Source organism: Ylistrum balloti, unplaced genomic scaffold (genome assembly GCF_031769215.1).
Source record: "Ylistrum balloti isolate Yb309-2 unplaced genomic scaffold, AGI_CSIRO_Ybal_v1 Utg370370, whole genome shotgun sequence".
Taxonomy (NCBI): domain Eukaryota; kingdom Metazoa; phylum Mollusca; class Bivalvia; order Pectinida; family Pectinidae; genus Ylistrum; species Ylistrum balloti.
Window position 1 is genome coordinate 1,761,335 of NW_026782260.1, and position 27,450 is coordinate 1,788,784.

The following is a 27,450-nucleotide window of genomic DNA, read 5'->3' on the forward strand; positions in this document are numbered from 1 at the left end:
CAGTACTGTACACAAACTGTCTGTAACTAAATCAGTACTGTACACAAACTGTCTGTAACTAAATCAGCACATTTTAGAAAATGTTTAACTAAATTGTTTTTGTACACAAAATGTCTGCATCTTAATCAGTTTTATACAAAAAAGGTCTGACTAAATCAAAACTGTTCACAAAATTAATCTGTCCTTGTAGGCTGATCAGAATAATGGAACATGGATAGAGAAAACAGAAGAAATCCTGTTTGCAGACTTCAAGTTCTTAGTGTCTCACCACTATTTAAAACCTGCTTCCTCCCCTGATCAGACACCAGACATGAGACAAAGTCCCGATGAGGAAGGGGAGGAGATGGAAGAGGTGGAGGAAAAAGAAGGTAAACATGCCTGAAGGACAAGTGAGCTGATGCTTTGGCTGTAAAGTAGAACTGTATGGGATTTGTTGATAGACAAGACTGGCTTCATACAATATACACAAAATTTATTTATGATTTGTACAAAAGCATTTCTATACTGAAACAATAACACACATACAACACAGTTTAACATTCCATAATGATGAATAATTGGGAATTTTTGAAATATGCATTAAGATAATATGTAGGACACCCTTTACAAAAGTCGGACATATGGAAAAAGTAAAATTCATTTCACAAAAACTTCTGACTCTTACTGGAATCAGGAGCCTAACACTTGCTGTACCAATCTTATCAGTAGCAAAAAATGACATCATTAGTTTGATCATACTGATATGTGAACATCCGAAGTGTTTAAACAAGCTATGAAATGTTATTGGTCACTATTGTGTAAGGCTCTTTAAAAGAATAATAAAAAAAACATTTAATTGGATAAACCAGTCAGTAATTGGTGGGCTGTCAGTAGACAGTTATAATAGCTGATCATCGATGTTGAAATCTCAACCCATCTTACTGAAGACAAGAAAATATTCAATGGATTTATGAACATTCACTACTTGAAACCTTCAATGGCCTACACCGTGATCTACACTTCAAAATGTGCAAATTTCAGAACCACACTTTACAAGGCATGATCAGTTATTACCTCTCTAATCACACTCATCCACCACAATGACCATCTTAATTTATCATGACTTTATGTCTTGAACCTTCCTATGATATATATATATAATCAGCATGACCAATCACTAGAGATCATATGTCATTACTTACTGAAATATAATTTCCTTTATTTCAATACACATACCACACAATTTCTATAAGAGGCGTCGACACTTTGATCTTTAGTTTCAATGATAAAATTTTTCAGATGTGATACCTACAGTTATGATGGACATGATGAACACGGAGAATGACTTCCCATCTAAAGCTCATTTCCTGTCTAGATTGTAAGTATAAAAAGCGTCACCAAACGATAACCATTAGCGTCATGATTCTAATCAGTAATTCAATTTTTGAAAGATATTACTGAATCAAAGTCAAATAAGAATAATCTACATCAATATGTTGCCGTCCTACTTTTGCCCGTACAGACATCAGAATATATGAAATAGGAAATATTTCATTTTCAAATTTTATTCTTAATTGTTACACGAAAAACCCTCATTCTGTGTTATTATATCTCCTGTAATGAAGTTTGAGAAACTAAGGGGGCGTGGAGGAGGGAGGGGTTGTAATACTGGACTTGCCTAGTGTGTATGCCGTTTGCAAATATTGTCTGGAGAACTCCTTCCAAACTGGAGAACTGATTCAAATGAAACTCCATATGGATTGAAAGGACCATATGTGCATGCAATTTTTGTTTGCGAATGTTTGATTGCTATGGTAATAGTACAAACTTATAAAGGGGAATGCCAAATATCACTGTATGTGTTTCATTGCCATGACTACCATGCTCAGGCAAATGCTGGTCTCTGATTGCTTGAAATTGAGATATTGCTTGATATGACCAAGTCTGGTTAACAAGGTCATTAGGGGATGTCAAACACCACTGTATAGATTTTATTGTCATGACAACAATATCATATGCTAGGGCAAATGGTGGCCTCTGATTGGTTGATACTTAGATCTTATCTGATTTTTACCTTATTTTGTATATAGAAGTATAAGGAAATGCCAAAATTAATTTTTAAATGTTTTTGACGCTTTCATGGAGTTTTTACATCTTTGGGGGGTATTAGTCTTTCTCAGGATGCAACTGCATCTGAAAAAAAAAAATCTTTCATTAAAATGTAATAGTGTGATACTTGGAACTTAAGAAAAAAAGGTATGGCTTTCAGTAACTTGTGTTTATTCAAACTGCAGCATGGCTTATAGGAATGTGTTGTTTTCACATTGCAGGTACGGTTTACAAGAATTTGTTGTGATTGCACCCTCCAGTAAGTCTGATGCCATCGATAGTGAGAGTCGAATTAAACTACTGCTCAGCTCAGTGTCCATAGCATTAAGTAATGCTGGATGGTAGGTTTACATTTCCTAACTTATCAAACCACCATATTATGTTCATATATTTACATATTCAGGGGAGAATGAACGAAGTCATTGTTTTGTTAAACATTTGTTAAACTGTCGTTTTTGTAGTTTATCTTTCAGTCCAGTTTCTGTACTATCAGTATTGTACTTCATCTTTGAGTCGAGCATCTATACTGTCAGTATTGTACTTTATCTTTAAGTCCAGTATCTGTACTGTCAGTATTGTACTTCATCTTTCAGTCCAGTATCTGTACTGTCAGTGCTGTACTTTATCTTTCAGTCCAGTATCTGTCTTTTATCTTTCAGTCCAGTATCTGTACTGTCAGTGCTGTACTTTATCTTTCAGTCCAGTATCTGTCTTTTATCTTTCAGTCCAGTATCTGTACTGTCAGTATTGTACTTTATCTTTCAGTCCAGTATCTATACTGTCAGTATTGTACTTCATCTTTCAGTCCAGTATCTGTACTGTCAGTGCTGTACTTTATCTTTCAGTCCAGTATCTGTCTTTTATCTTTCAGTCCAGTATCTGTACTGTCAGTATTGTACTTTATCTTTCAGTCCAGTATCTTTACTGTCAGTATTGTAATTATCTTTCAGTCCAGAATCTGTACTGTCAGTATTGTACTTTATCTTTCAGTCCAGTATCTGTACTGTCAGTGCTGTACTTTATCTTTCAGTCCAGTATCTGTCTTTTATCTTTCAGTCCAGTATCTGTACTGTCAGTATTGTGCTTTATCTTTCAGTCCAGTATCTTTACTGTCAGTATTGTAATTATCTTTCAGTCCAGAATCTGTACTGTCAGTATTGTACTTTATCTTTCAGTCCAGTATCTGTACTGTCAGTATTGTACTTTATCTTTGAGTCCAGTATCTGTACTGTCTGTATTGTACTTTATCTTTGAGTCCAGTATCTGTACTGTCAGTATTGTACTTTATCCTTCAGTCCAGTATCTGTACTGTCAGTATTGTACTTTATCTTTGAGTCCAGTATCTGTACTGTCTGTATTGTACTTTATCTTTGAGTCCAGTATCTGTACTTTATCTTTCAGTCAAGTATCTGTTCTGTCTGTATTGTACTTTATCTTTCAGTCCAGTATCCTTACTGTCAGTATTGTACTTTATCTTTCAGTCCAGTATCTATACTGTCAGTATTGTACTTTATCTTTCAGTCCAGTATCTATACTGTCAGTATTGTACTTTATCTTTGAGTCCGGTATCCTTACTGTCAGTATTGTACTTTATCTTTCAGTCCAGTATCTGTCTTTTATCTTTCAGTCCAGTATCTGTACTGTCAGTGCTGTACTTTATCTTTCAGTCCAGTATCTGTCTTTTATCTTTCAGTCCAGTATTTGTACTATCAGTATTGTACTTTATCTTTGAGTTGAGCATCTGTACTGTCAGTATTGTACTTTATCTTTGAGTCGAGCATCTGTACTGTCAGTATTGTACTTTATCTTTCAGTCCAGTATCTGTACTGTCTGTATTGTACTTTATCTTTCAGTCCAATATCTGTACTGTCAGTATTGTACTTTATCTTTCAGTCCAGTATCTGTACTGTCAGTAGTGTACTTTATCTTTCAGTCTAGTATCTGTACTGTCAGTATTGTACTTTATCTTTCAGTCCAGTATCTGTACTTTATCTTTCAGTCCAGTATCTGTACTTTATCTTTCAGTCCAGTATCTGTACTTTATCTTTCAGTCCAGTGCCAGTGTTAATACAGATCCAACAGTTCTGGCGACAGATGTATTCAGGGATATGTCTGATGTCGGGGACCACTATTAACTTTGACGTCATACAGTTTCAAAAGATTCCTCCCCAATACAACCATCTTGCGGGTTTGTTGGACGTGTTCAAAGCTAAACTTGTAAGTACTTAAGAATCACTCACCAACCAGGAATTAATCTAGACAAACTTTACTACTGGAAAAGGGTAGTATTCCCCAAGTGGTATACTTTCCTTTCTGAATATAAACAGAACTTCCATCAAGAAAATATACTGCAAACATGGAAAAATTTCCCCAAATTAGAACTAATTAGTATATTTATACTCAACATGTTTCTCAAATCATGCCATCATGAAAAAGAAATCTCAATCTAACCTCAACATTATTTCATGTAATCTTCATGTATGTCATATAATTTAAATATATCCCTCTTATGAATTCCAACCAGAAGGGGCTATCTGAAACTTTTCATTTTTTCAAAACTTCCCCAAAATTCTCCTTTTCCACATTGGGTGGTATTTCCCATATTGAAGGGGTGGGGGTGGGGGGGTGGGGTCTGTTGGATGTGTTACACTAAATACTTGTAACTAATAAAGAGTCACTCACCAATATAGCCATTCAGGGGGATGGGGATGGGTGAGGGGGAGGTCTGTTGGATGTGTTAAGCAAAATTTTAAGTACCAAAAGGTCACTCCCTGTAGAAGTCACAACTTTTATAATAAGATTTACTTTGTACCATGATATGAACTATCTCTGTAGAGGGTGAGATATCGCACAAAAGAAGATTAAGACCATCACTGTCCTATAGTTTACGTGGTGATGAGGTCTGTGTCAGAAATTGGTGTTTAATGTGAACTTTCACTCTCTTTACTTTCTGTTCAAAGGCTACCCAAATAACTCCAAGACCGAAGGTTACTGTTGCTGTCAGATTTACCTACTTCCTGCAAGAGTGGGTTAACTCCCCTTGGCCACAAGAACCACCCGGTAAGAAATGACTTCATGGAAAAGTGGAATAGTATCAATCTTTTAAAAACATAAATCGTGTTTGACATGTTATTTTATCTTTTGATATGTCTTATCAAACAATACTAGAACAATCGATAATCTGCTGGACCAATTTTAAATATATAAATAAATTTTGTTTGGTAAGGGAAACTAAAATATATATAAATTAGGGGAATTAGGTGTCGTATTGGATGAAAGGAAAACTCTTTTGAAGTTTGTGTCAGTATAGATTTAAGTTCATTCACATGCTTCTATTGACCTTATAAAGGGGTCAGCTGAATTGTGTTCTTTAGCCTACTGGGCTATTCAAATCGCCCTGCGTCCATGATCTGTCCCTCCATCCTTAAACAATTCTTGTTATTGCTCTTTCCTCTGAAGTTCTAGATGAATCTTTTTTTTTTTGAATTTCATATTAAGGTTCCCCTTGGTCCCTAATTGTGCTTGAACCCAGTTTCAGACTAATCCGAAAAAACAACATTGCCATCTTGGATTTTGACAGTAATTGTTTGTTATCACTATTTCTGAAGAAGTACTCAATGTGTCTTTTTCAAATTTCATAAATAGAGACTTCCCGTTCCCAATTGTGTATTGTCCTATTATTGGGCTGATCCAAAAAACAATATGGCCGACAGGTGGCCATCTTTGATTTTGACAGTAATAGTTTGTTATTACATTTTCTGAAGATGTTCTCAATGGATCATTCTCAGATTTCATGAATAGATTCCCCTTGGTCCGTAGTTGTGCTCTTTCAGTTTTGAGTATGCTGGAAAAAGCAAAATGACCCAATAGGCGGCCATCTTTGATTTTGACAATGAGAGTTTGTAATCACTATTTTCTGGGAAGTACTGGAGGGTTCTGTCACAAATTTCATATGTAGGTTCCTCTCTGTCCAAAATTGCCCATTCGGTTTTCTGTCCAAATGGGGTAATGGAGATTTTGATTTTGACATTTAAAGTGGGTAAACACTATGAGAAGTACAATATGGATCTATCAGAGCTTTTATATATAGCTCTTTTTGTACAGAAAAACAGAATACTGACAGGTGACCATTTTCTGCTTGACTGTTGAAGATGATTATTATTGCTGTCAGAAGTTGACAAATTTTGTACAATTAAAAGCAAATGAGAGGAAAAAAGAGAAAAGAAGGGAAAAGATCCAACTTTTAAAGAACAAATGAAAATCAAACAATGGTGGATGATAAGATCGCTCTGGGATTTCTTGTTTGGGAAAATTCCTTCAGTTAAAAGAATTAAAAATGGTTTGTCAAAATTAAGTCTAAAACAGATGAATTATAAAAAGGCTCACCATTACAAGTGAGTAATACTGCAAAGGTGTCAATATGTGTTTTATGTGGAAAGAAGGTGTTGTAGATTTTTTGAAATGAAAAGAAATCCATTTTATTGTGAGTGTAATGTGTCTTGGTAACCTGTCACCACCTTTAATCCATTTCTAAACTGAGTTGTCTCCCTTCACTAGTGGTCCATAAAAATGGAGATGGTAAGATTTTCTCTTTTTCTTGCATAATTACCAGATGCATGGTATGATTGCACATACGGTTCAGTATACCTGATGTCATGGCTCTAGCTGGCAATGCCTGCTTAAAAACAAATTTTATTAAAATGGAATGTTTATGATAACACTAAGGAATTGAAAGGACTCAGATTTTAAAACTTTTTTCCCCGGACTGAAATCAGCTTTAAAAAAAAGTTTTAAATGACAATGACTTCTAGCTTATGTTAATAGTCAGATATCCTAGCTTTGCTGATTCAACCAGAAGTTGTTTTACTGAATAAATTTAGAAAAGTTATTTTGGTGAGTTAGAGAAGAGATAGTGAGACATTCTATAGACCTCTTTGTTGGGTTTCTATATTAGACCAAGCACTATGTATTAGATACATACATCTTGATTTCTTATTTACAATCAGTTTTACATTTCATTTTTATTTACTCTGTTAATTCACTTTATTGGCAATGATATTTTTTTTCTTTAAAGTGTTTTTCTAACTGTCACATTGGTTAATTTTATATACTGTCTGCTTAGTGTTTGGTGCGTTGAGGTGAAATAGTTAAAGACTACTAATCACTTTTCTGTCAGTCCCTCTATACAGAAGTTGTATACAGACTACTAATCACTTTTCTGTCAGTCCCTCTATACAGAAGTTGTATACAGACTACTAATCACTTTTCTGTCAGTCCCTCTATACAGAAGTTGTATACAGGCTACTAATCACTTTTCTGTCAGTCCCTCTATACAGAAGTTGTATACAGACTACTAATCACTTTTCTGTCAGTCACCTCTATACAGAAGTTGTATACAGACTACTAATCACTTTTCTGTCAGTCCCTCTATACAGAAGTTGTATACAGACTACTAATCACTTTTCTGTCCCTCTATACAGAAGTTGTATACAGACTACTAATCACTTTTCTGTCAGTCCCTCTATACAGAAGTTGTATACAGACTACTAATCACTTTTCTGTCAGTCACCTCTATACAGAAGTTGTATACAGACTACTGATCACTTTTCTGTCAGTCCCTCTATACAGAAGTTGTATACAGACTACTAATCACTTTTCTGTCAGTCCCTCTATACAGAAGTTGTATACAGACTACTAATCACTTTTCTGTCAGTCACCTCTATACAGAAGTTGTATACAGACTACTGATCACTTTTCTGTCAGTCCTTCTATACAGAAGTTGTATACAGACTACTAATCACTTTTCTGTCAGTCCCTCTATACAGAAGTTGTATACAGACTACTAATCACTTTTCTGTCAGTCACCTCTATACAGAAGTTGTATACAGACTACTAATCACTTTTCTGTCAGTCCCTCTATACAGAAGTTGTATACAGACTACTAATCACTTTTCTGTCAGTCACCTCTATACAGAAGTTGTATACAGACTACTAATCACTTTTCTGTCAGTCCTTCTATACAGAAGTTGTATACAGACTACTAATCACTTTTCTGTCAGTCCCTCTATACAGAAGTTGTATACAGACTACTAATCACTTTTCTGTCAGTCTATACAGAAGTTGTATACAGACTACTAATCACTTTTCTGTCAGTCCCTCTATACAGAAGTTGTATACAGACTACTAATCACTTTTCTGTCAGTCCCTCTATACAGAAGTTGTATACAGACTACTAATCACTTTTCTGTCAGTCCCTCTATACAGAAGTTGTATACAGACTACTAATCACTTTTCTGTCAGTCACCTCTATACAGAAGTTGTATACAGACTACTAATCACTTTTCTGTCAGACTACTAATCACTTTTCCTCTATACAGAAGTTGTATACAGACTACTAATCACTTTTCTGTCAGTCCCTCTATACAGAAGTTGTATACAGACTACTAATCACTTTTCTGTCAGTCTATACAGAAGTTGTATACAGACTACTAATCACTTTTCTGTCAGTCCCTCTATACAGAAGTTGTATACAGACTACTAATCACTTTTCTGTCAGTCTATACAGAAGTTGTATACAGACTACTAATCACTTTTCTGTCAGTCTCCTCTATACAGAAGTTGTATACAGACTACTAATCACTTTTCTGTCAGTCCCTCTATACAGAAGTTGTATACAGACTACTAATCACTTTTCTGTCAGTCTCCTCTATACAGAAGTTGTATACAGACTACTAATCACTTTTCTATCAGTCCCTCTATACAGAAGTTGTATACATAGTGCTAATCCTTTTACAAGTCTGTCTCTCAATAAAGATGCTGTGTACATATTACTTATCACTTTTCTTTGTCTCTCCATGCTGAGGTTGTCATCATAGTACAAATCACTTTGTCTGTCCCTCTGTACAGAGGTTTTGAACATAGAACTAATCATTTTTCTGTCTTTCCCTCCATGCAGAGGTTGTCTACATAACACTAATCACTTTGTATGTCTGTCTGTACCTCCATGCAGAGGTTGTCTACATAGTACTAATCACTTTGTCTGTCTGTCCTTCCATACAGAGGTTGTGTTCACAATATTACATAAAGACCTGTTCAGAATTAGTTAATATTTAATTCATATTTATATCATATATCATTCCCATCAGCATTTAGAATCATTTATAATTTGATTCCCACCTCTTATGGTAAAAGGTCAAACAAAGGTCAAATAAAAAGATTATATACAAAATATCTAATGAACCTATGTATAGTTTTTGTTCATATTTACAACAAAGCATCTTACTATAAATATCTACACCTTATTAGATGTTGGTGATCATCAGTCAAGGGTAAAGGTCAAAAGGTCACCCTTCACCATATTTAGATTTAAATCTTAAGGCTTGTAGTGCACAAGATAATTCAGAAACAGATATATAGTTGAAAATGTATTTTAAAAAAACATGATGGACACAGTGTGCTTGTGTGTGGTGGCTGAAATGACAGTTATCTTGAATTTGACATTAACACACTTCATTATCGCTATTTCTTGAAAGTTATTGCATATAAGTCTTTCTCAGATTTCGCTCCGATGTGTAGATTCTTCTGTGTCACATATTGTTCATGTTCTGAATTTGTAATGGTATTTCCGGATCTGGAATTTCTTCTTTTATCTTACTGATACAGAAGTTGAGGGAGTTAGCGGCCACAAGTAAACTTGCTTGACAGTATAGCTATAGGACATAAATATTGTGTAGATACGATGACAATTAGAGGCTATTTTTATACCACTAGATTGAGCTGATTATCTTGATTAACACTGATAAAGCTTGTTAGGGTGACTATAACTGTGTGCTAATTGAGTTACCGTAAATGCTGCACAAACATAGCATTAAGTGTGCATGGTATCAGGATCCTTTCTGATGAACAGTGATCAATGTTGTTAGTGAGGGCTCTGTGTAAGTGGCTGTCATTAAAATTGATGTATTTGTTGGATCTGTCAGTGTTGTAGTTTCAGCAGAGTTATGCCCCTTTTATTATATGGGCACTGTTTGTACTAAACACAAACTCACTGCTGCTTGTATGGTGGTAAATTTTACCACTGATTGTGGATAACTGCTATTGTGCATGAGGTCACATGTAATCATGGTCTTGTGTGTGTTTGCTATGTTTTGTTGCTGGTAATACAAATTTGTATCTGTACATTGTGTACTATGCTAAATTAGTTACTAACCAATCTATTAAAAATTAGTCTGTGTGCTGGGAGGGTCATTATCGGGGATGCATTAACCCTATACAGTTTCATTAAAATATACACTACCCTGCAATAAAATCTTGACAAATTCATGAACTTTTATTTATTTTATAACAATTATGAAACAAGTTTTTCCAACTTATATTAATCACTCTTGTTGGCCCGGATGGAAGCATGCTAGGGGTCTTACTGTGGGAGGAAACTCAAGTACCCGGGGATAATCCATTTGGTTTGGCAGGTGACCCCATGTCTTTTCACGTCCATTTTGGGAATTGAACCCCAGATGGCAAGATGAAAGGCGAGTGCGTTATCACTGTGCCACCTGACTGCAAATTGATCACTGGTATATAATAAGCTCATGGGAATATTGAAACTTACAATTTTCCCCAAAGATATTGAATTGGTCAGTAACAGTTGCAAATTATTTCAAAAATACTTCATTCCCTTGTAATATGAATAGGGAAGGTCAAGAGATGGACCTGTTTTCAAAAGGAAAGGATTTCTGAAAGTTTGTGCTGTGAAATCTTACAGACAAAATTTGTCCCTTCAACAATAAGGTCTGTGGTTGTTCTATATATTGATAATTGGACACATAATATTTCAAATATGTTTGATTGAAGGATTTTACGAACTCTTAGTAAATGTTACTGTACATTAAAATTATAATAAAATATTAGTCTGGAAAAAGTCAGGAATTTATAATAGATGACTGTTTATGTACCTGTCCATGTCTTACTAGGCCTTAAGTCTGAGCTCTATCACAGGTCTGTATTAAACATTTTGTAACGATACAAGTCAAAATATTACAGGAAACAGTATATTGTAATGATTGTAAATATCATGTGGTAGATAAGGTGAAAACCCAGATATGTAATATCCCAACAGACCTTAATACTACATCAAGTCTGATATGGTGGATCTGTTTGTCCCAATAGAACTTAATACTACCTAAGTACAATATGGTGGATCTGTGTTTGTCCCAATAGAACTTAATACTGCCTCAAGTACAATATGGTGGATCTGTTTGTCCCAATAGAACTTAATACTGCCTCAAGTACAATATGGCGGATCTGCGTTTGATTAAATAGAAATTCCTTTACTTCATCAGGTACAAATTATAACAGTAGAAAGAGCAAAATTGAGCCTTAAATTTTTAGGATGAGCTAAGTAGATAGAAATATTTTGGGGAATTAGATTTCAGCTGAAATAGAAAATGTCAGGTGGACAATTGTTAAAGGAGAGTGTGAAGGGAGATTTATAAGGTAAATAAAATTTATTTTCTATGTAAATAAAATCAACATTGTAAAAAAAACGTAAAATTGTATTTTGCTTATGCAATTGTCTCCCCTAGATCTATCTTCTCTGATGGAGGATGAGATAGGGTGTACATCCTTCAGTAGCCTACCTTTTGGAGCAAGTGAAGATCCTGTGAGGTGAGTCAGTAACTCAGAGAACTGAGTCAGTAACTCGGAGTCAATAACTCAGAGAAATGAGTAAGTAACTCAGAGTCATTAACTCAGACAACTTATGGTATTATTCTAATCCTACAGACATTACTGTACACTGTATTATAAAAATCAAGATAGATTTTTTTAAACACTTTATTACATATATTATTTCAGTGAACTGCGACTAGCCTGCACCTGGCCGAGCTTGTCAGAGGATATGATTGTCGAGAACCAGAATTACAGGTAACCACAATTTGTTAATTATTTTGATATACGAGAGAAGGTATACTGTATATAATCAAGGATTATCATGTGATATATGATGTTGATATTAGTGTAAGAAAATGTGTGTGTATTATGAAATATGTTTCCAGAATTTTTTCTTCATTTATCTCCATGTTATATTGTTGTAAATATATAACCTTTGTTTATCATCCTTTGTTTTTGATCCTCAATTGAATCAATTTAATTACATATGTTCAGATGGACTTCCTCTAATTGAGATACCTTCATTTACAGTGACCTTGACCCGCTGCAGGCTCCTCAGTGGTCAGTGAAAATTGGCATGTCAGATGACCCCAACTGCTTATTAGGTATGTAAACAAAATCAAAAGCTTATGGGGACTTTTTAAAACAGACTGTGGCTACTAATTCATGTATAATTTTAAAGATTCGTGGATGATTGGAGAAAAGGAGTACTCAAACTTGAAATTATTTGTTGCTATCGGGACACCAGGAAAATAACATGAGGTAGACTATAGATGTATTCTGTAGTGTGATGAGGTATTCATGGAAAACTGTACCCCTGAAATGAAGTTTTAGGTTCACACCAGAAAAAAAGTTTTCACAAACTGTTGATGGTATACAGAAAAATTGTGAGGTTCATACCACAAGAAACTACCCACAAACTTTTGGTGGTGTACAGTAAATTTTTGTGGTTCATACTACAAAAGAAATTCCCACAAGTTTTTGGTGTTATAAATTTGTCAGGTTCATATCGTAAAAGAAATCCCCCACAATCCGATTGTAGTCTACAGTAAATTTGTCATGCTGACAAAAGAAAAAACTCCCCACAAATTTTTGGTGTTTTAAATTTTTCAGGTTCATATAACAAAAGAAATTCCCCACAAACTGATTGTAGTCTTATGGAATTTCCTCATGATCCATAGATATGCCTTTTCAATTATGAAATGTAATAGCAAGTAAGTGGTCAGTATTGGATTTAGATCGTCAATATTTGTTTTTGATAAGAGGAGAGAACCAAGATCCCATTACTTATTTATCTATTGAGTATATTTATTTTTGTGTCTGCAGGATATTATCTACAGAGCTTTGTGAAACATGGCTACCGACAGGAGAGCACAGAGGAACTGCTCTGGAATATGGTGGTGACAGACGAGGAGACAGGTAAATTTAATCAGTCACATGTACTGTGTAATGTTACCATGGTTACATCCCTCGATCAACAATACACTAAGAACATGTACCCCTTCCTCCATCAATCAACTATTACACACTCTTAATGATAACCTCCCTTCACACCCTCAATCAATACATACTGTGCATGATTACCTCCCTTCACACCCTCAATCAATACATACTGTGAATGATTACCTCCCTTCTCACCCTCAATCAATACATACTGTGCATGATTACCTCCCTTCCCTCCATCAACCAATACATACTGTGCATGGTTACCTCCCTTCCCTCCATCAACCAATACATACTGTGCATGGTTACCTCCCTTCCCTCCATCAACCAATACATACTGTGCATGGTTACCTCCCTTCCCTTCAACAACCCAAAAACATACTCTTCATGGTTACCTCCCTTCCCTCCATCAACCAATATATACTGTGCATGGTTACCTCCCTTCCCTTCAACAACCCAAAAACATACTCTTCATGGTTACCTCCCTTCCCTCCATCAACCAATATATACTGTTCATGGTTACCTCCCTTCCCTTCAACAACCCAAAAACATACTCTTCATGGTTACGTCCCTTCCCTCCATCAACCAATACATACTGTACATGGTTACCTCACTTCCCTCCATCAACCAATACATACTGTGCATGGTTACCTCCCTTCCCTCCATCAACCAATACATTCTGTACATGGTTACCTCCCTTCCCTCCATCAACCAATACATACTGTGCATGGTTACGTCCCTTCCCTCCATCAACCAATACATACTGTGCATGGTTACCTCCCTTCCCTCCATCAACCAATACATACTGTACATGGTTACCTCACTTCCCTCCATCAACCAATACATACTGTGCATGGTTACCTCCCTTCCCTCCATCAACGAATACATACTGTGCATGGTTACCTCCCTTCCCTTCAACAACCCAAAAACATACTCTTCATGGTTACCTCCCTTCCCTCCATCAACCAATATATACTCTACAGGGTTACCTCCCTTCCCTCCATTAACCAATGTATACTGCATGATTATCCTCCTTCTTCCATTACCCAGTACACTGTGCAGGATTAGCTCCCTTTATTGAAAGATTATTCTTTTGGGGGTAAAATCATCACATTTTAATATTCAACAGGATATTTATTGCTTGTTCAATTCTCTTAAGAAATGGATTTTAATAATATTAAATCAACTACTGTGAGTGTCAGAAGAGTTCGTCTTTTTTGGGGAAGAAAAGCAAATGTCATATTAAACGTAACTTGCAAAATATGCATTTTTATAAATTTATTGAAATTAATTTTAAAGATTATTACAACAACAAAACTGCAAGTTTGTAGTAGAGCTGGTGTCTTGATATCTCTCTGACCTTTGTCCCTGAAATGTCTTAAAAATTGAACAAATGGGAGTGATTGTACTCTTATGAAATTTTTTTTCTGCAGAAATGTGTTTTACTAGTGATTTGGACACACATTATACAATTTTGCCAATATAAATGTTTTTATTCTTAGAACTGGTGAATTTCAATTATTTCCATGTATTTCTCAAAAATTTTGATACACATTATGTAGAAATAATAACAAATTAAAAACAGTGATTCTGACCACCAACAATAATAATGTAATGTGATTTGTAGACCAGACCGGAGATATCAGTCAAGCTCTACAGAAACTAACAGAACCAAATGTGGGCTACAGTATCCCTTCAATATCCAACGTGGTCAGTCGTGCAAGTAGTCGTATGACGGTGAAGACAGGAGTGGCACCATTATCAGCAGATCTTCTTACAGAGATCCTAGAGGTGAGAGATTGATAAATCTTGGATAGGTTCTGAAAAGTTACATAGTGGTGGTGAGAGACGTAAAAGCCTAATAACAATGTTGCAGGGGATGAGGGTTTGTAGGATATACTATATGTAGTAAAGAGAACCAATAAAAAATACCAAGAGAAATTCACCACCCTCAGGAAAGTTGTCAGTATTCAGAAAATACTGGTCTGTTTTTACATCTTTGATACCGAAATCATCACAAATAAATAACCTACAAGGAAAATATAATCTAAAATACAACAGACTAAATTTTCACACCTTTTGCCGATGTCTGCTTGCTGAAATCCAGGTCAAATTAGGCTGGTATCAAGTGAAAACACTGTTGGCATGTATTTAATTCACTTTCAGGTGACATTTTTTGGTTACAAATATATATGTATACAAACTCGGAATAGCATGTCAATTTTCATGTTCAAAATCAAAATCAAAGAGAGACTTCTTTTCATGTGGTGCTTTGTTTAAATAAAATCAGCAACCACTGTTGTACTGTGTTCATACCAAAGCCTGAAATAAATGAGGTTGTGAATGAAATTATGTATATTCCATGTCGCTCAACTGAGGGGTTATACAGTTTACTTATTGCAAGATTCAAATAAAATGAAAAGATTAAACATTGTCCTGATACTGAAGGAGGTGAGTAAGGTAGGTCCTTTAGACCTGACACTGAAGGTGGCTGATTCTTTAGACCTAATTCTGCATCACTGCTTTGTTTATGTCACAGTTCTTGTTCCCGGATGCTAAAGACTCGACTGACAAACAGAAGGAGGATGGTGAAGAAGAGAAGGAAACAGACGCTACTGAAGTTGATCCTCCAGAGTCTGACAACCGATATACGGACGTCATCAGGGTAGTGTAGTTAATCTAAATCTAACAACTGGTACACAGAGGTCATCAGGGTAGTGTAGTTAATCTAAAATCTAACAACCGATATACGGACATCATCAGGGTAGTGTAGTTAATCTAAAATCTAACAACCGATATACGGACATCATCAGGGTAGTGTAGTTAATCTAGAATCTAACAACCGATATACGGACATCATCAGGGTAGTATAGTTAATCTAAATCTAACAACTGGTACACAGAGGTCATCAGGGTAGTGTAGTTAATCTAAAATCTTACAACTGGTACACAGACGTCATCAGGGTAGTGTAGTTAAATCTGAGACTGACAACGGGTACACTGACGTCATCAGGGTAGTGAATTTGAATGATATATAGTTGTACACATGAATATCCAATCTGTATTGATTTTGGAAATCAGTTTGTTACGCAATTGTAACAAATTTTTAAATTTTCCACACCTGAGTTAATTTTATTAATCCACACCTGTTATTCACATACTTCAAATGTCAAGAATGTTGTTGAAAAAAGTTCAATCATAATTACTGGTGTGAAAGGTCCTCAGATGTTGTACAATGGATCTCTTCACAATCGCCCTGCAAAATCTAGCTAGAATAGTTAATTCAGTGATGTTTGTAAGATGTCAGCATATCAGTTACCAAGTGCATCTAATACCATAAGGTAATGGTCTGGAATATAAGATACAAAAATATTTGATGTTGGATATTAAACATTAATGTCACGGCTGAAAAAAACCCAGAGAAAGCACTAATATAAGTATTAATTTTAGATAATTAATTTTTCAGAACCTTTCTAAGCAGTTGAAGTCCTGTCCTAATGACACGTTGGTGCACAGTCTGGCTGTGTGTCTGTGTATCATCAATATCAGTAATGGGGGTCTCCGGGGCTTAGCTCAGCTGTGGCAGGAGTTTGTCCTCGAGATGAGGTACCGCTGGGAAAATAAATGTTTTATTAAAGGGTAAGTATCATCGTATTACTGATTTCAAGGATTATGTCTTCACTCTTGGTTTTTCCTATTTGTATCAGAGTTCTAATTGATATTCTCTATATAATGAATGATATGTAAAAATCTAAAGATTAATAAAAAATATCCATAGCCAGAGATGCAAAATGCTCATACAGACAAATCTGTCATGGAGACCACCTTTATACAAAGGCAAATTGCTATAAAGACCCCTTTTTTTGTTTCCTATGTAATGAAATTCATCGTAATTGTACCTCTATACAGAGGCCACCTGTCCATAAATACCCCTTTTTTTGTTTCCTATGTAATGTAATTTATCATAGTTGTACATCTATATAAAGGTCACCTGTCTATAAAGACTTTTTCTGTTTCCTATGTAATATAATTCATGGTAGTTGTACCTGTATATAGAGGCTACCCCTCTATAAAGGCCCCTTTTTTGTTTCCAATGTAATATAATTCATTGTAGTTGTACCTCTATACAGAGGCCACCTGTTTATAAAGACCCATTTTTTGTTTCCTGTGTAATGTAATTCATCGTAGTTGTACCTCTATATAAAGGTCACCTTTGTATGAAGGCATTTTCTCTCTTCCCTTGAGTGGCCTCTATAGACAGGTTTGTCTGTATGTTTAAGGAGAGATTGAGCATTTTATTTTTGCACTAATATGATTTCACATATAATGTTTGTAAATAGTCAGTCAGTTTTCTGTGAAAATTTACACTGTGGCACTCATCAGACTTTTTATATAACTTTGTTTTCTCTGTACAGTATAGAGCCTGGTGCTCCAAACTTGGGATCATGTCTGATCTACCAGAAACTACAGGTATGGTATTTTGAAACATCTGTTGACTTTCAACATTATCAATTAATCATATAATGGGGTGCGTGTACCTGTATTAAGTCTGGTTCTGTCCCCGTCTCAGAGAGAAGGAAACCGTGACCTTACACATGTATAGCATGCAGTATCACCAGTCCACAAATCAACAAACAACAGTTCATGGTCTAGTGCTAAGTATTGAAACTGTCAATGTGCGAAATCTGGTCACGATTCCATATCATGCGTGTTACAATGATATATGTGGCCTTGTATGATATAATTGTATTATAGTTTACACATATGATTATCATAATATATGCGACCTTGTACAATATAATCTCAAGGTCACACACTTTATCATTATATGATGTGATTTTATTTTTTAAAGAACTAATGGATTATACCTTCATATACTTCAGATGCTAAACTGTTGCATTGAGCGAAAAATGAAAAGAGAACAGTTATATAAAGGTTATGAAGGTAACATAGACAGTTCATGTTTGTCTGAGAACGAGAACATAATTAAGGAAACTGAGACAGGAAGTGGTGATCGCAGAAATGCGGACAGAAGAACATCGGAAAGTGTAAAAGCAGATGCTTCAGTGTCTAGTGAAGATTTCAAACATAGAAGCCTGTCAGACTCAAGTTTACAGGACAGAGCTGCTAAGTTATCTCACATGGATGTACAGAGTTCCAGTGAGGATGAGTTTTTCGAATGTGATGAAGCGACTTCTCGGAAGGGAAGTATGGAAGTGAACCAGGAAAATGAAGAGGAAACGGAAAAGAAGGAATCCTGGAAAAAGCGTCTAGATGACCCAGATAAAGAGGCAGATGAATGTGATAATGTTAGTGATAATGGCTTGGAGGAGCCAGGAAGTGGAGACAGTTTGGACTCTAGCAGTGACACAGCTTTTAAAGAGAGTTTTACTCATGGACCTGTGGGGCGATTGGCCCCTTTTGGAGATCTAACATTGATTGAATCAGGAGAACAGATGTACATTCCTGTGACACAGGAACCTGCTCCTATGACAGAGGACATGCTGGAGGAACATGCTGAGATTCTGGCAAGGTAGTGAATTATCAAATCTTTTATGATTGGAGGAGCCTGGTGTTGTCTGATTTCTAGAATCACATTAAGTATATCTACCAGGATTGTACCTTTTTGTACAAGTTTGTCACTTGTTAAAAATTTGTCATTGGTCACTTGTCAGATGCAAATTTGTTATTCTCAAACCTACAAAGGCAAGTTTATCTTTCATGACACATTTGTTATGTAAAAATTGACCCTTAGGTGTGGCACATCTCAGGGGAAATTATGTCTAGGTCACATTTTTGATATAGTTGAGATACCAACCTGATAACCATATAAACTCTTACTGGGAATCAAAAGAGCAAGACAGTAATGATATAAGAATTGATCCATTGATCTGCCCCATCAAAGGGGTTAAGTGGCTGAGCTTTAATTTGGAAATATTTGAAATGCCCAACCTAAAGGCATGTATAACATTGCTGGCCTTTAAGATCCAGATGAGCAATACAGGGCCTATGAGCCTCTTGTCTTTGAAGTGATGACCTAGGTGGTTAGATAGATCTGAGGGTAGCAACAAATTGCGAATCAAACCAGTTTCATCAAGTATATTTTATGTAATAATAACTTTTCTGTTTAGATTAGGAACATCATCTGAGGGAGCACAGCTGAGGGCAAGAATGCAGAGTGCTTGTCTTATGTCTGATATGGAGTCCTTCAAGGTAAAGATTTTACTGTCTGTAGACATCTTATTGTGTCTGACAGGGGTGTCCTTCAAGGTAAAGATTTCACTGTCTGTAGACATCTTATTGTGTCTGACAGGGGTGTCCTACAAGGTAAAGATTTTACTGTCTGTAGACATCTTATTGTATCTGACAGGGGTGTCCTACAAGGAAAAGATTTCACTGTCTGTAGACATCTTATTGTGTCTGACAGGGGTGTCCTTCAAGGTAAAGATTTCACTGTCTGTAGACATCTTATTGTGTCTGACAGGGGTGTCCTACACGGTAAAGGTTTCACTGTCTTTAGACATCTTATTGTATCTGACAGGGGTGTCCTACAAGGTAAAGATTTCACTGTCTGCAGACATCTTATTGTATCTGACAGGGGTGTCCTACAAGGTAAAGATTTTACTGTCTGTAGACATCTTATTGTGTGTGACAGGGGTGTCCTACAAGGTAAAGATTTCACTGTCTGTAAACATCTTATGGTGTCTGACAGGGGTGTCCTACAAGGTAAAGATTTCACTGTCTGTAGACATCTTATTGTGTCTGACAGGGGTGTCCTACAAGGTAAAGATTTCACTGTCTGTAGGCATCTTATTGTGTCTGACAGGGGTGTCCTACAAGGTAAAGATTTCACTGTCTGTAGACATCTTATTGTGTCTGACAGGGGTGTCCTACAAGGTAAAGATTTCACTGTCTGCAGACATCTTATTGTGTCTGACAGGGGTGTCCTACAAGGTAAAGATTTCACTGTCTGTAGACATCTTATGGTGTCTGACAGGGGAGTCCTACAAGGTAAAGATTTCACTGTCTGTAGACATCTTATTATGTCTGACAGGGGTGTCATACAAGGTAAAGATTTCACTGTCTGTAGACATCTTATTGTGTCCGACAGGGGTGTCCTACAAGGTAAAGATTTCACTGTCTGTAGACATCTTATTATGTCTGACAGGGGTGTCATACAAGGTAAAGATTTCACTGTCTGTAGACATCTTATTGTGTGTGACAGGGGTGTCCTTCAAGGTAAAGATTTTACTGTCTGTAGACATCTTATTGTGTCCGACAGGGGTGTCCTACAAGGTAAAGATTTCACTGTCTGCAGACATCTTATTGTGTCCGACAGGGGTGCCCTACAAGGTAAAGATTTCACTGTCTGCAGACATCTTATTGTGTCCGACAGGGGTGTCCTACAAGGTAAAGATTTCACTGTCTGTAGACATCTTATTGTGTCCGACAGGGGTGTCCTACAAGGTAAAGATTTCACTGTCTGCAGACATCTTATTGTGTCTGACAGGGGTGTCCTACAAGGTAAAGATTTTACTGTCTGTAGACATCTTATTGTGTCTGACAGGGGTGTCCTACAAGGTAAAGATTTCACTGTCTGTAGACATCTTATTGTGTCTGACAGGGGTGTCCTACAAGGTAAAGATTTTACTGTCTCTAGACATCTTATTGTGTCTGACAGGGGTGTCCTACAAGGTAAAGATTTTACTGTCTGTAGACATCTTATTGTGTCTGACAGGGGTGTCCTTCAAGGTAAAGATTTTGTTTTATGTTCCATTATCGGTCATAAATGTTTCTGTAATAAATATGTCAATATATTTGAAACATTAAATGGTGGATTTTTCAACTGACAGTGTATATTGTATTTTGTAGGCTGCCAATCCAGGCTGTACATTGATTGACTTTGTACGTTGGTATTCCCCTCGAGATTGGATTGAGGAGGAAGTCATAGATGATGAGGGACAAGTTAATAAAAAATGTAAGTAAAGTTTATCTCTTTCCTGCCATTAAAAACATTGATATAGGCTTATTTTTACAAAAAATCTGGTTGAAGAAAATCTTATTTGTGTTAAGTATTAAGTAGCTATTGGGAAGTGGATAGCTATTCCTATTGGGTAAATGGAAACAATTATCCTTATCAATTAACCATAAGGCTAGTTCTAAAGTACACGCAGCATCTCAGGAACAACTGAAGGGATTAATGAAAATATGTCTTTTCACCAAAATGTGTGACCCCCATGGGGGCAGTGCAGTGCAGTTACCATTAGGGACAGAAGGAGGCAGAGCAAGGTCCATTAGGGGCAAAAGGAGGCAGGGCAAGGTCCATTAGGGGCGAAAGGAGTAAAGACATTTAAACCAGGAATATTGAAAGGAATTCTTGACAGATTATTAATTCAATTTTAATAATAGCAAGGCCAAGCTATATCAAAATTTGAAAAAAGTCTTTTCCTCGTGTACAACTAAATGTATTCATAAATGAACTGATAAGGTGGATCTTAGACAGAGAAAAGGCATGTTCATTAACATAGTATTAGAGATTTTATCTAGAAAAGATTGTCAGTTTCTGCTTGTTTTGTTTATATCAGTCACTCTGCTGGTATAAATGAATACTAGATGAGATTTATGCTTTAACATTTCATTCCTTGCATACACACAGGTCATTTGAGTGCCAGGATGATGATTCCAGGAAACATCTGGAAAGAGGCTTGGGAATCCAGTCAAGCAATTCCAGCGCGGCGACAAAAACGCCTTTTTGATGACACAAAGGAGGCAGAAAAGGTTTGATGATCAATGCAGTTATGCTGAAGTAGAACAACAAGCCCCTGTCATGTCTAAACTGATTCAAGTCCCAGTATATGCATCATTTGGCAAATTTACTAGTTTTCCAGAAAGGGAAACATCTTGGTTTTTATGATAAAAAATCATTATCACTATTTCTTAGAGGAGTTCCTAAATTTCGGGTAATTATAGAAAACAAAACAAGAAAATAAAAAGAATTTTTATAGAGCAAATAAAGATCAAACAATGTTGGGCACCAAGAATTTTGCTGTACATGTTGGTCATACTACAACAATTCGCAGTGTACAAAAGTGAGGGCTTGCAACACCTAAATTACAGAATTATTGCCATCTGTTTAAATTTTGTTTCCAGTTAAGTTGTTTGTTGGGGGCATTGATACTCTTGCTTTAGAATAGATGAACAGATTTGACCTAATTTTGTGTGAATGGTCTTGATGAAAGGAAGAAGATGATCCTTGGTAGTTAGGAACAGCAGGGAAAAGGGGTTTACTATAACAAACTGCTCCTCTAGATGGACGGATGCTGGCTATTTTAGTGATTAAGTGCTAAAGTTTCAGAAGATATTTTTTTTGTTTCAATTCCTGGCAAATTTGAATATTTGTTTGAACAGGTGCTGCACTTTTTGTCTTCGATGAAACCAGCCAATCTTGTCCTCAATCTTATGCCAGTCCTCATTCACTCTGCCATTATTAAAGTCATCCAGAATGGTAAGAATTAATTATAGTGTCTTGTATGTTAAAATGTCTATCAGAAAACAGCATTACCTTGGGAAATGTGTGTATGTCTGTGTCCAGTTTGTGTTAACATCTTCGTCAATATTTTTAAAAATAAAAAATATCACCAATGCCAGTTCAAAAAACCAGAAAATACAAACATGTCAACATAATCATAATCCAAACTCTAATTTGATAAAACTAGAGAAAAATATTAACAAAAAAATAAGATTTACACAGAGACTCCTGAAATAGTGCAAGGTGAGACCAGGTGTTCTGCAAGTGTAAGCATTTTCTGCTTCATCACAGACACCTGCCATGTAAATCTTGGTCAATCTAAGAATGTAATTTCATGTTACCAAATGAGAACAAGGTATACAACAACAGAACCAACATGCAAACTAACGCGTATCAAACACCTTTTGTGGTATTGTAACCATGTAAACTACACTGCTTTCTTATTGGAACTAAGATGTTTTATATTCACAATTATACCAAAATTGTTTAAAAACTGAGAGAAATTGAAGTAATTTTCAACAAATTGATATTTTGGTCCGCAATGTTCAGTCCTTTGGGTTGAATTACAATACTTAATCATTTTTACATAAAGAAGTCTATATTAATTATGTTTGAATGTTGCAGGATAGTATCCATACACTATTAACATTTAATATGTGTAAGATTTTGTATTCACAGAGGATTCTGATATTCCTAAGCTGAAAGATGTGCTGGACAGTCTTATCAATCGTGCATCCAAAGTCACCCGAGCAGCTCATCAGGATATCAAGAAATACGAGGTTTGGCTATGTCCAACAATGTCTTATTGAATGTAATTTTTAAAGATGTGCATGTTTCTCATGCTTGAAATCAACCTTGTTATCTCTATAGCCTGTTGTGTTATAACAAGTGTTTATATTTCTCCTAGGACGTGGTGAGATATATCAATCTTGCCGAGACAATGATAGCTAGAGCGAAATCTCTCAAGTCCAAGTTCACCAAGGATCTTCTTGATCACAAAAACGCTGAGAGGGAGATGGAGCAGTTTGTTAGCGAGTTATTACACCACCAGGAAGTCGCAGTTCGAGGTGGACCCTACGGCCCTGCAGGATCTTGTATACACAAGTTATTTATAGCTGCTCAAAAGGTAGGTCACTGAAGGTGCCTGGCTGTTAAAATTATGTTTTGTTTACATCATGGTAGTGATCTGAGATGGACCTAATAGCCTTGTTTATCTTTCTTTTTTCTTCTTCAAATAACATAGTCTACTACAAATTAATATACTGTATAGATAGTAATTTTAAAAGGTTAAAATTTTCAGATTTTTTTTCAAAACAACTTGATAATATTTCAGCGAATTTAACATTCTCAATCTGGATGTGTTTCGGTATTATATATAATGATAAACTTTATTTATTTTACAACAATTGCAAAACAAGTTATGTTAGCTTATACTAATCACTCTTGTTGGCCCGGATGTAAGCGCGCGAGGGGTCTTATTGTGGGAGGAAACCGGAGTACCTGGGGAAAAGCCACGTGGTCGGGCAGGTGACCCCTTACCTTTTCACGTCCATTCCGGGAATCGAACCCCGGTTGGCTAGGTGAAAGGCGAGTGTGTTACCACTGCGCCACCCGACGACTCAGTATTTCACAGATTTCATAACGATGTGAAAATAACGGGCTATAATATAATGTTATACTGTTATAAATAAGGTAATGTAAACCTTTACAACCTGTAGAGTGTTGTCAGTATACAGGAGCATGGTAGTCTCAGAATGAAACAAATAATGAATTGTAAGATCAGTTTGGGGACATGATTGTATGGTATTGATGTGTTGCTTCAGCATTACTAAGTATGCTTGTTGTTTTGACAGGAAATCAACATGGTTGTAGACGATGGTGAGGAGAAAGAAGAGGATGGTAGAATGAGCAGCTTGTCGGCATTCCCACGCCCTGTCGGGCGCGAGTACATCCTTCGAACATTTTGTCCTCGACCAGCTGCCTACTCAAAGTCATTACCTCACAGACTGTATTGTAATATTATGGAGGGCCATGAGTTTCACCTGGCTGGAGCTTTCTCTACAGACACAACCTTCCAGTGACACCTCACCCGATACAGACACAATCTTTTAGTGACACCTCACCCTGATACAGACACAACCTTCCAGTGACACCTCACCCGATACAGACACAACCTTCCAGTGACACCTCACCCGATACAGACACAATCTTTTAGTGACACCTCACCCCGATACAGACACAATCTTTCAGTGACACCTCACCCCGATACAGACACAACCTTCCAGTGACACCTCACCCCGATACAGACACAACCTTCCAGTGACACCTCACCCAGATACAGACACAACCTTCCAGTGACACCTCACCCCGATATAGACACAACCTTTCAGTGACACCTCACCCCGATACAGACACAAACCTTCCAGTGACACCTCACCCAGATACAGACACAACCTTCCAGTGACACCTCACCCCGATATAGACACAACCTTTCAGTGACACCTCACCCCGATATAGACACAACCTTTCAGTGACATCTTACCCAGATACAGACACAACCTTCAAGTGACACCTCACCCTGATACAGAAACAACCTTTCAGTGACACCTCACCCAGATACAGAAACAACCTTTCAGTGACACCTCACCCTGATACAGAAACAACCTTTCAGTGACACCTCACCCAAATGCAGACACAACCTTTCAGTGACACCTCACCCAGATACAGAAACAACCTTTCAGTGACACCTCACCCTGATACAGAAACAATCTTTCAGTGACACCTCACCCTGATACAGACACAACCTTTCAGTGACACCTCACCCAGATACAGACACAACCTGTCAGTGACACCTCACCCAGATACAGAAACAACCTTTCAGTGACACCTCACCCTGATACAGAAACAACCTTTCAGTGACACCTCACCCAGATACAGAAACAACCTTTCAGTGACACCTCACCCTGATACAGAAACAACCTTTCAGTGACACCTCACCCAGATACAGAAACAACCTTTCAGTGACACCTCACCCTGATACTGAAACAACCTTTCAGTGACACCTCACCCAGATACAGACACAACCTTTCAGTGACATCTTACCCAGATACAGACACAATCTTTCAGTGACATCTTACCCAGATACAGACACAACCTTCCAGTGACATCTCACCCTGATACAGACACAACCTTCCAGTGACATCTTACCAAGATACAGACACAACCTTCCAGTGACATCTTACCCAGATACAGACACAACCTTTCAGTGACATCTTACCCAGATACAGACACAACCTTCCAGCAACATCTTACCCAGATACAGACACAACCTTTCAGTGACATCTTACCCAGATACAGACACAACCTTTCAGTGACACCTCACCCAGATACAGACACAATCTTTCAGTGACATCTTACCCAGATACAGACACAACCTTCCAGTGACATCTCACCCTGATACAGACACAACCTTCCAGTGACATCTTACCCAGATACAGACACAATCTTTCAGTGACATCTTACCCAGATACAGACACAACCTTCCAGTGACATCTTACCCAGATACAGACACAACCTTTCAGTGACATCTTACCCAGATACAGACACAACCTTCCAGCAACATCTTACCCAGATACAGACACAACCTTTCAGTGACATCTTACCCAGATACAGACACAACCTTCCAGCAACATCTTACCCTGATACAGACACAACCTTCCAGCAACATCTTACCCTGCTGCAGACACAACCTTCCAGCAACATCTTACCCTGCTACAGACACAACCTTCCAGCAACATCTTACCCAGATACAGACACAACCTTCCAGCAACATCTTACCCAGATACAGACACAACCTTCCAGTGACACCTTACCCCGATACAGACACAACCTCCCAGTGACACCTCACCCCGATACAGACACAACCTTTCAGTGACACCTTACCCCGATACAGACACAACCTCCCAGTGACACCTCACCCCGATACAGACACAACCTTCCAGTGACATCTCACCCAGATACAGACATTTGTGGCATCATTTAAGTCTCTGACACTGTCAGATTCCAGAGTCTGGGTGATCAAACATACATGTATTTATATTCATAAAGTGTACTGTTAGCTTGTTTGAGATGTAAATGTCTTCTGCTTTTTTTGTTATTAAATTAATATGTATAAAATCTTATTTAACTTTTTGTGTTGATTATGTGATACAAAGAATATTTGCTCTCAATTTCACAAAAGATTGAGAATATTGTTCTGAAGGATTTTTAGAAGTCCCAGAGAATTCATGCTCATTACCATAATAAGATATGAAAATGAATTTCTAGTCCTTGTGATATAATATATTTATAAGGGTATCACAAAATTACATTAGATAATTACAAACAGGTGTTTAATTGATCTGTTGTGAAAATGACCTGCTGCAGAGTAATTGCTTATAGAATCAACAGGAAACCTAAGGTGGATTTCATGTAAGCTGGAACGTGTAAACACAGCAAGGTCAATAGCAAGACTATGTCAACTTCTGATCAACAGCAAGAACATGTCAACTTCTGGTCAACAACAAGAACATGTCAACTTCTGGTCAACAACAAGAAAATATATTTTTGTTGACAGCAAGATCATGTCCTATTCTTGTTGGCATGGCGAATATGTCTACTAGTTTGTATTGAGAATATGTTAACTTCTAGACATCTCTCATTAATTTTACTGAGTGAAACTGCTAC

General features: G+C 36.8%; 1 protein-coding gene across 1 annotated transcript; it reads left to right on the forward strand.

Annotated features, from left to right (window-relative positions):
* Positions 1-216: 216 nt before the first annotated feature.
* Positions 217-26,906, forward strand: LOC132553987 (rab3 GTPase-activating protein catalytic subunit-like). The gene is made up of 22 exons (XM_060218280.1): positions 217-368; positions 1,279-1,357; positions 2,310-2,429; positions 4,140-4,305; positions 5,049-5,148; positions 11,670-11,751; positions 11,941-12,009; positions 12,286-12,359; positions 13,081-13,173; positions 14,825-14,988; positions 15,737-15,862; positions 16,663-16,835; positions 17,612-17,666; positions 18,080-18,729; positions 19,328-19,409; positions 21,069-21,174; positions 21,853-21,974; positions 22,605-22,701; positions 23,404-23,504; positions 23,633-23,851; positions 24,579-24,809; positions 24,844-26,906. Exons 1-21 carry the CDS (start codon positions 311-313, stop codon positions 24,804-24,806), a joined length of 2,964 nt encoding a protein of 987 aa, XP_060074263.1. The 5' UTR covers positions 217-310; the 3' UTR covers positions 24,807-24,809; positions 24,844-26,906.
* The last annotated feature ends 544 nt before the right edge of the window (positions 26,907-27,450 follow it).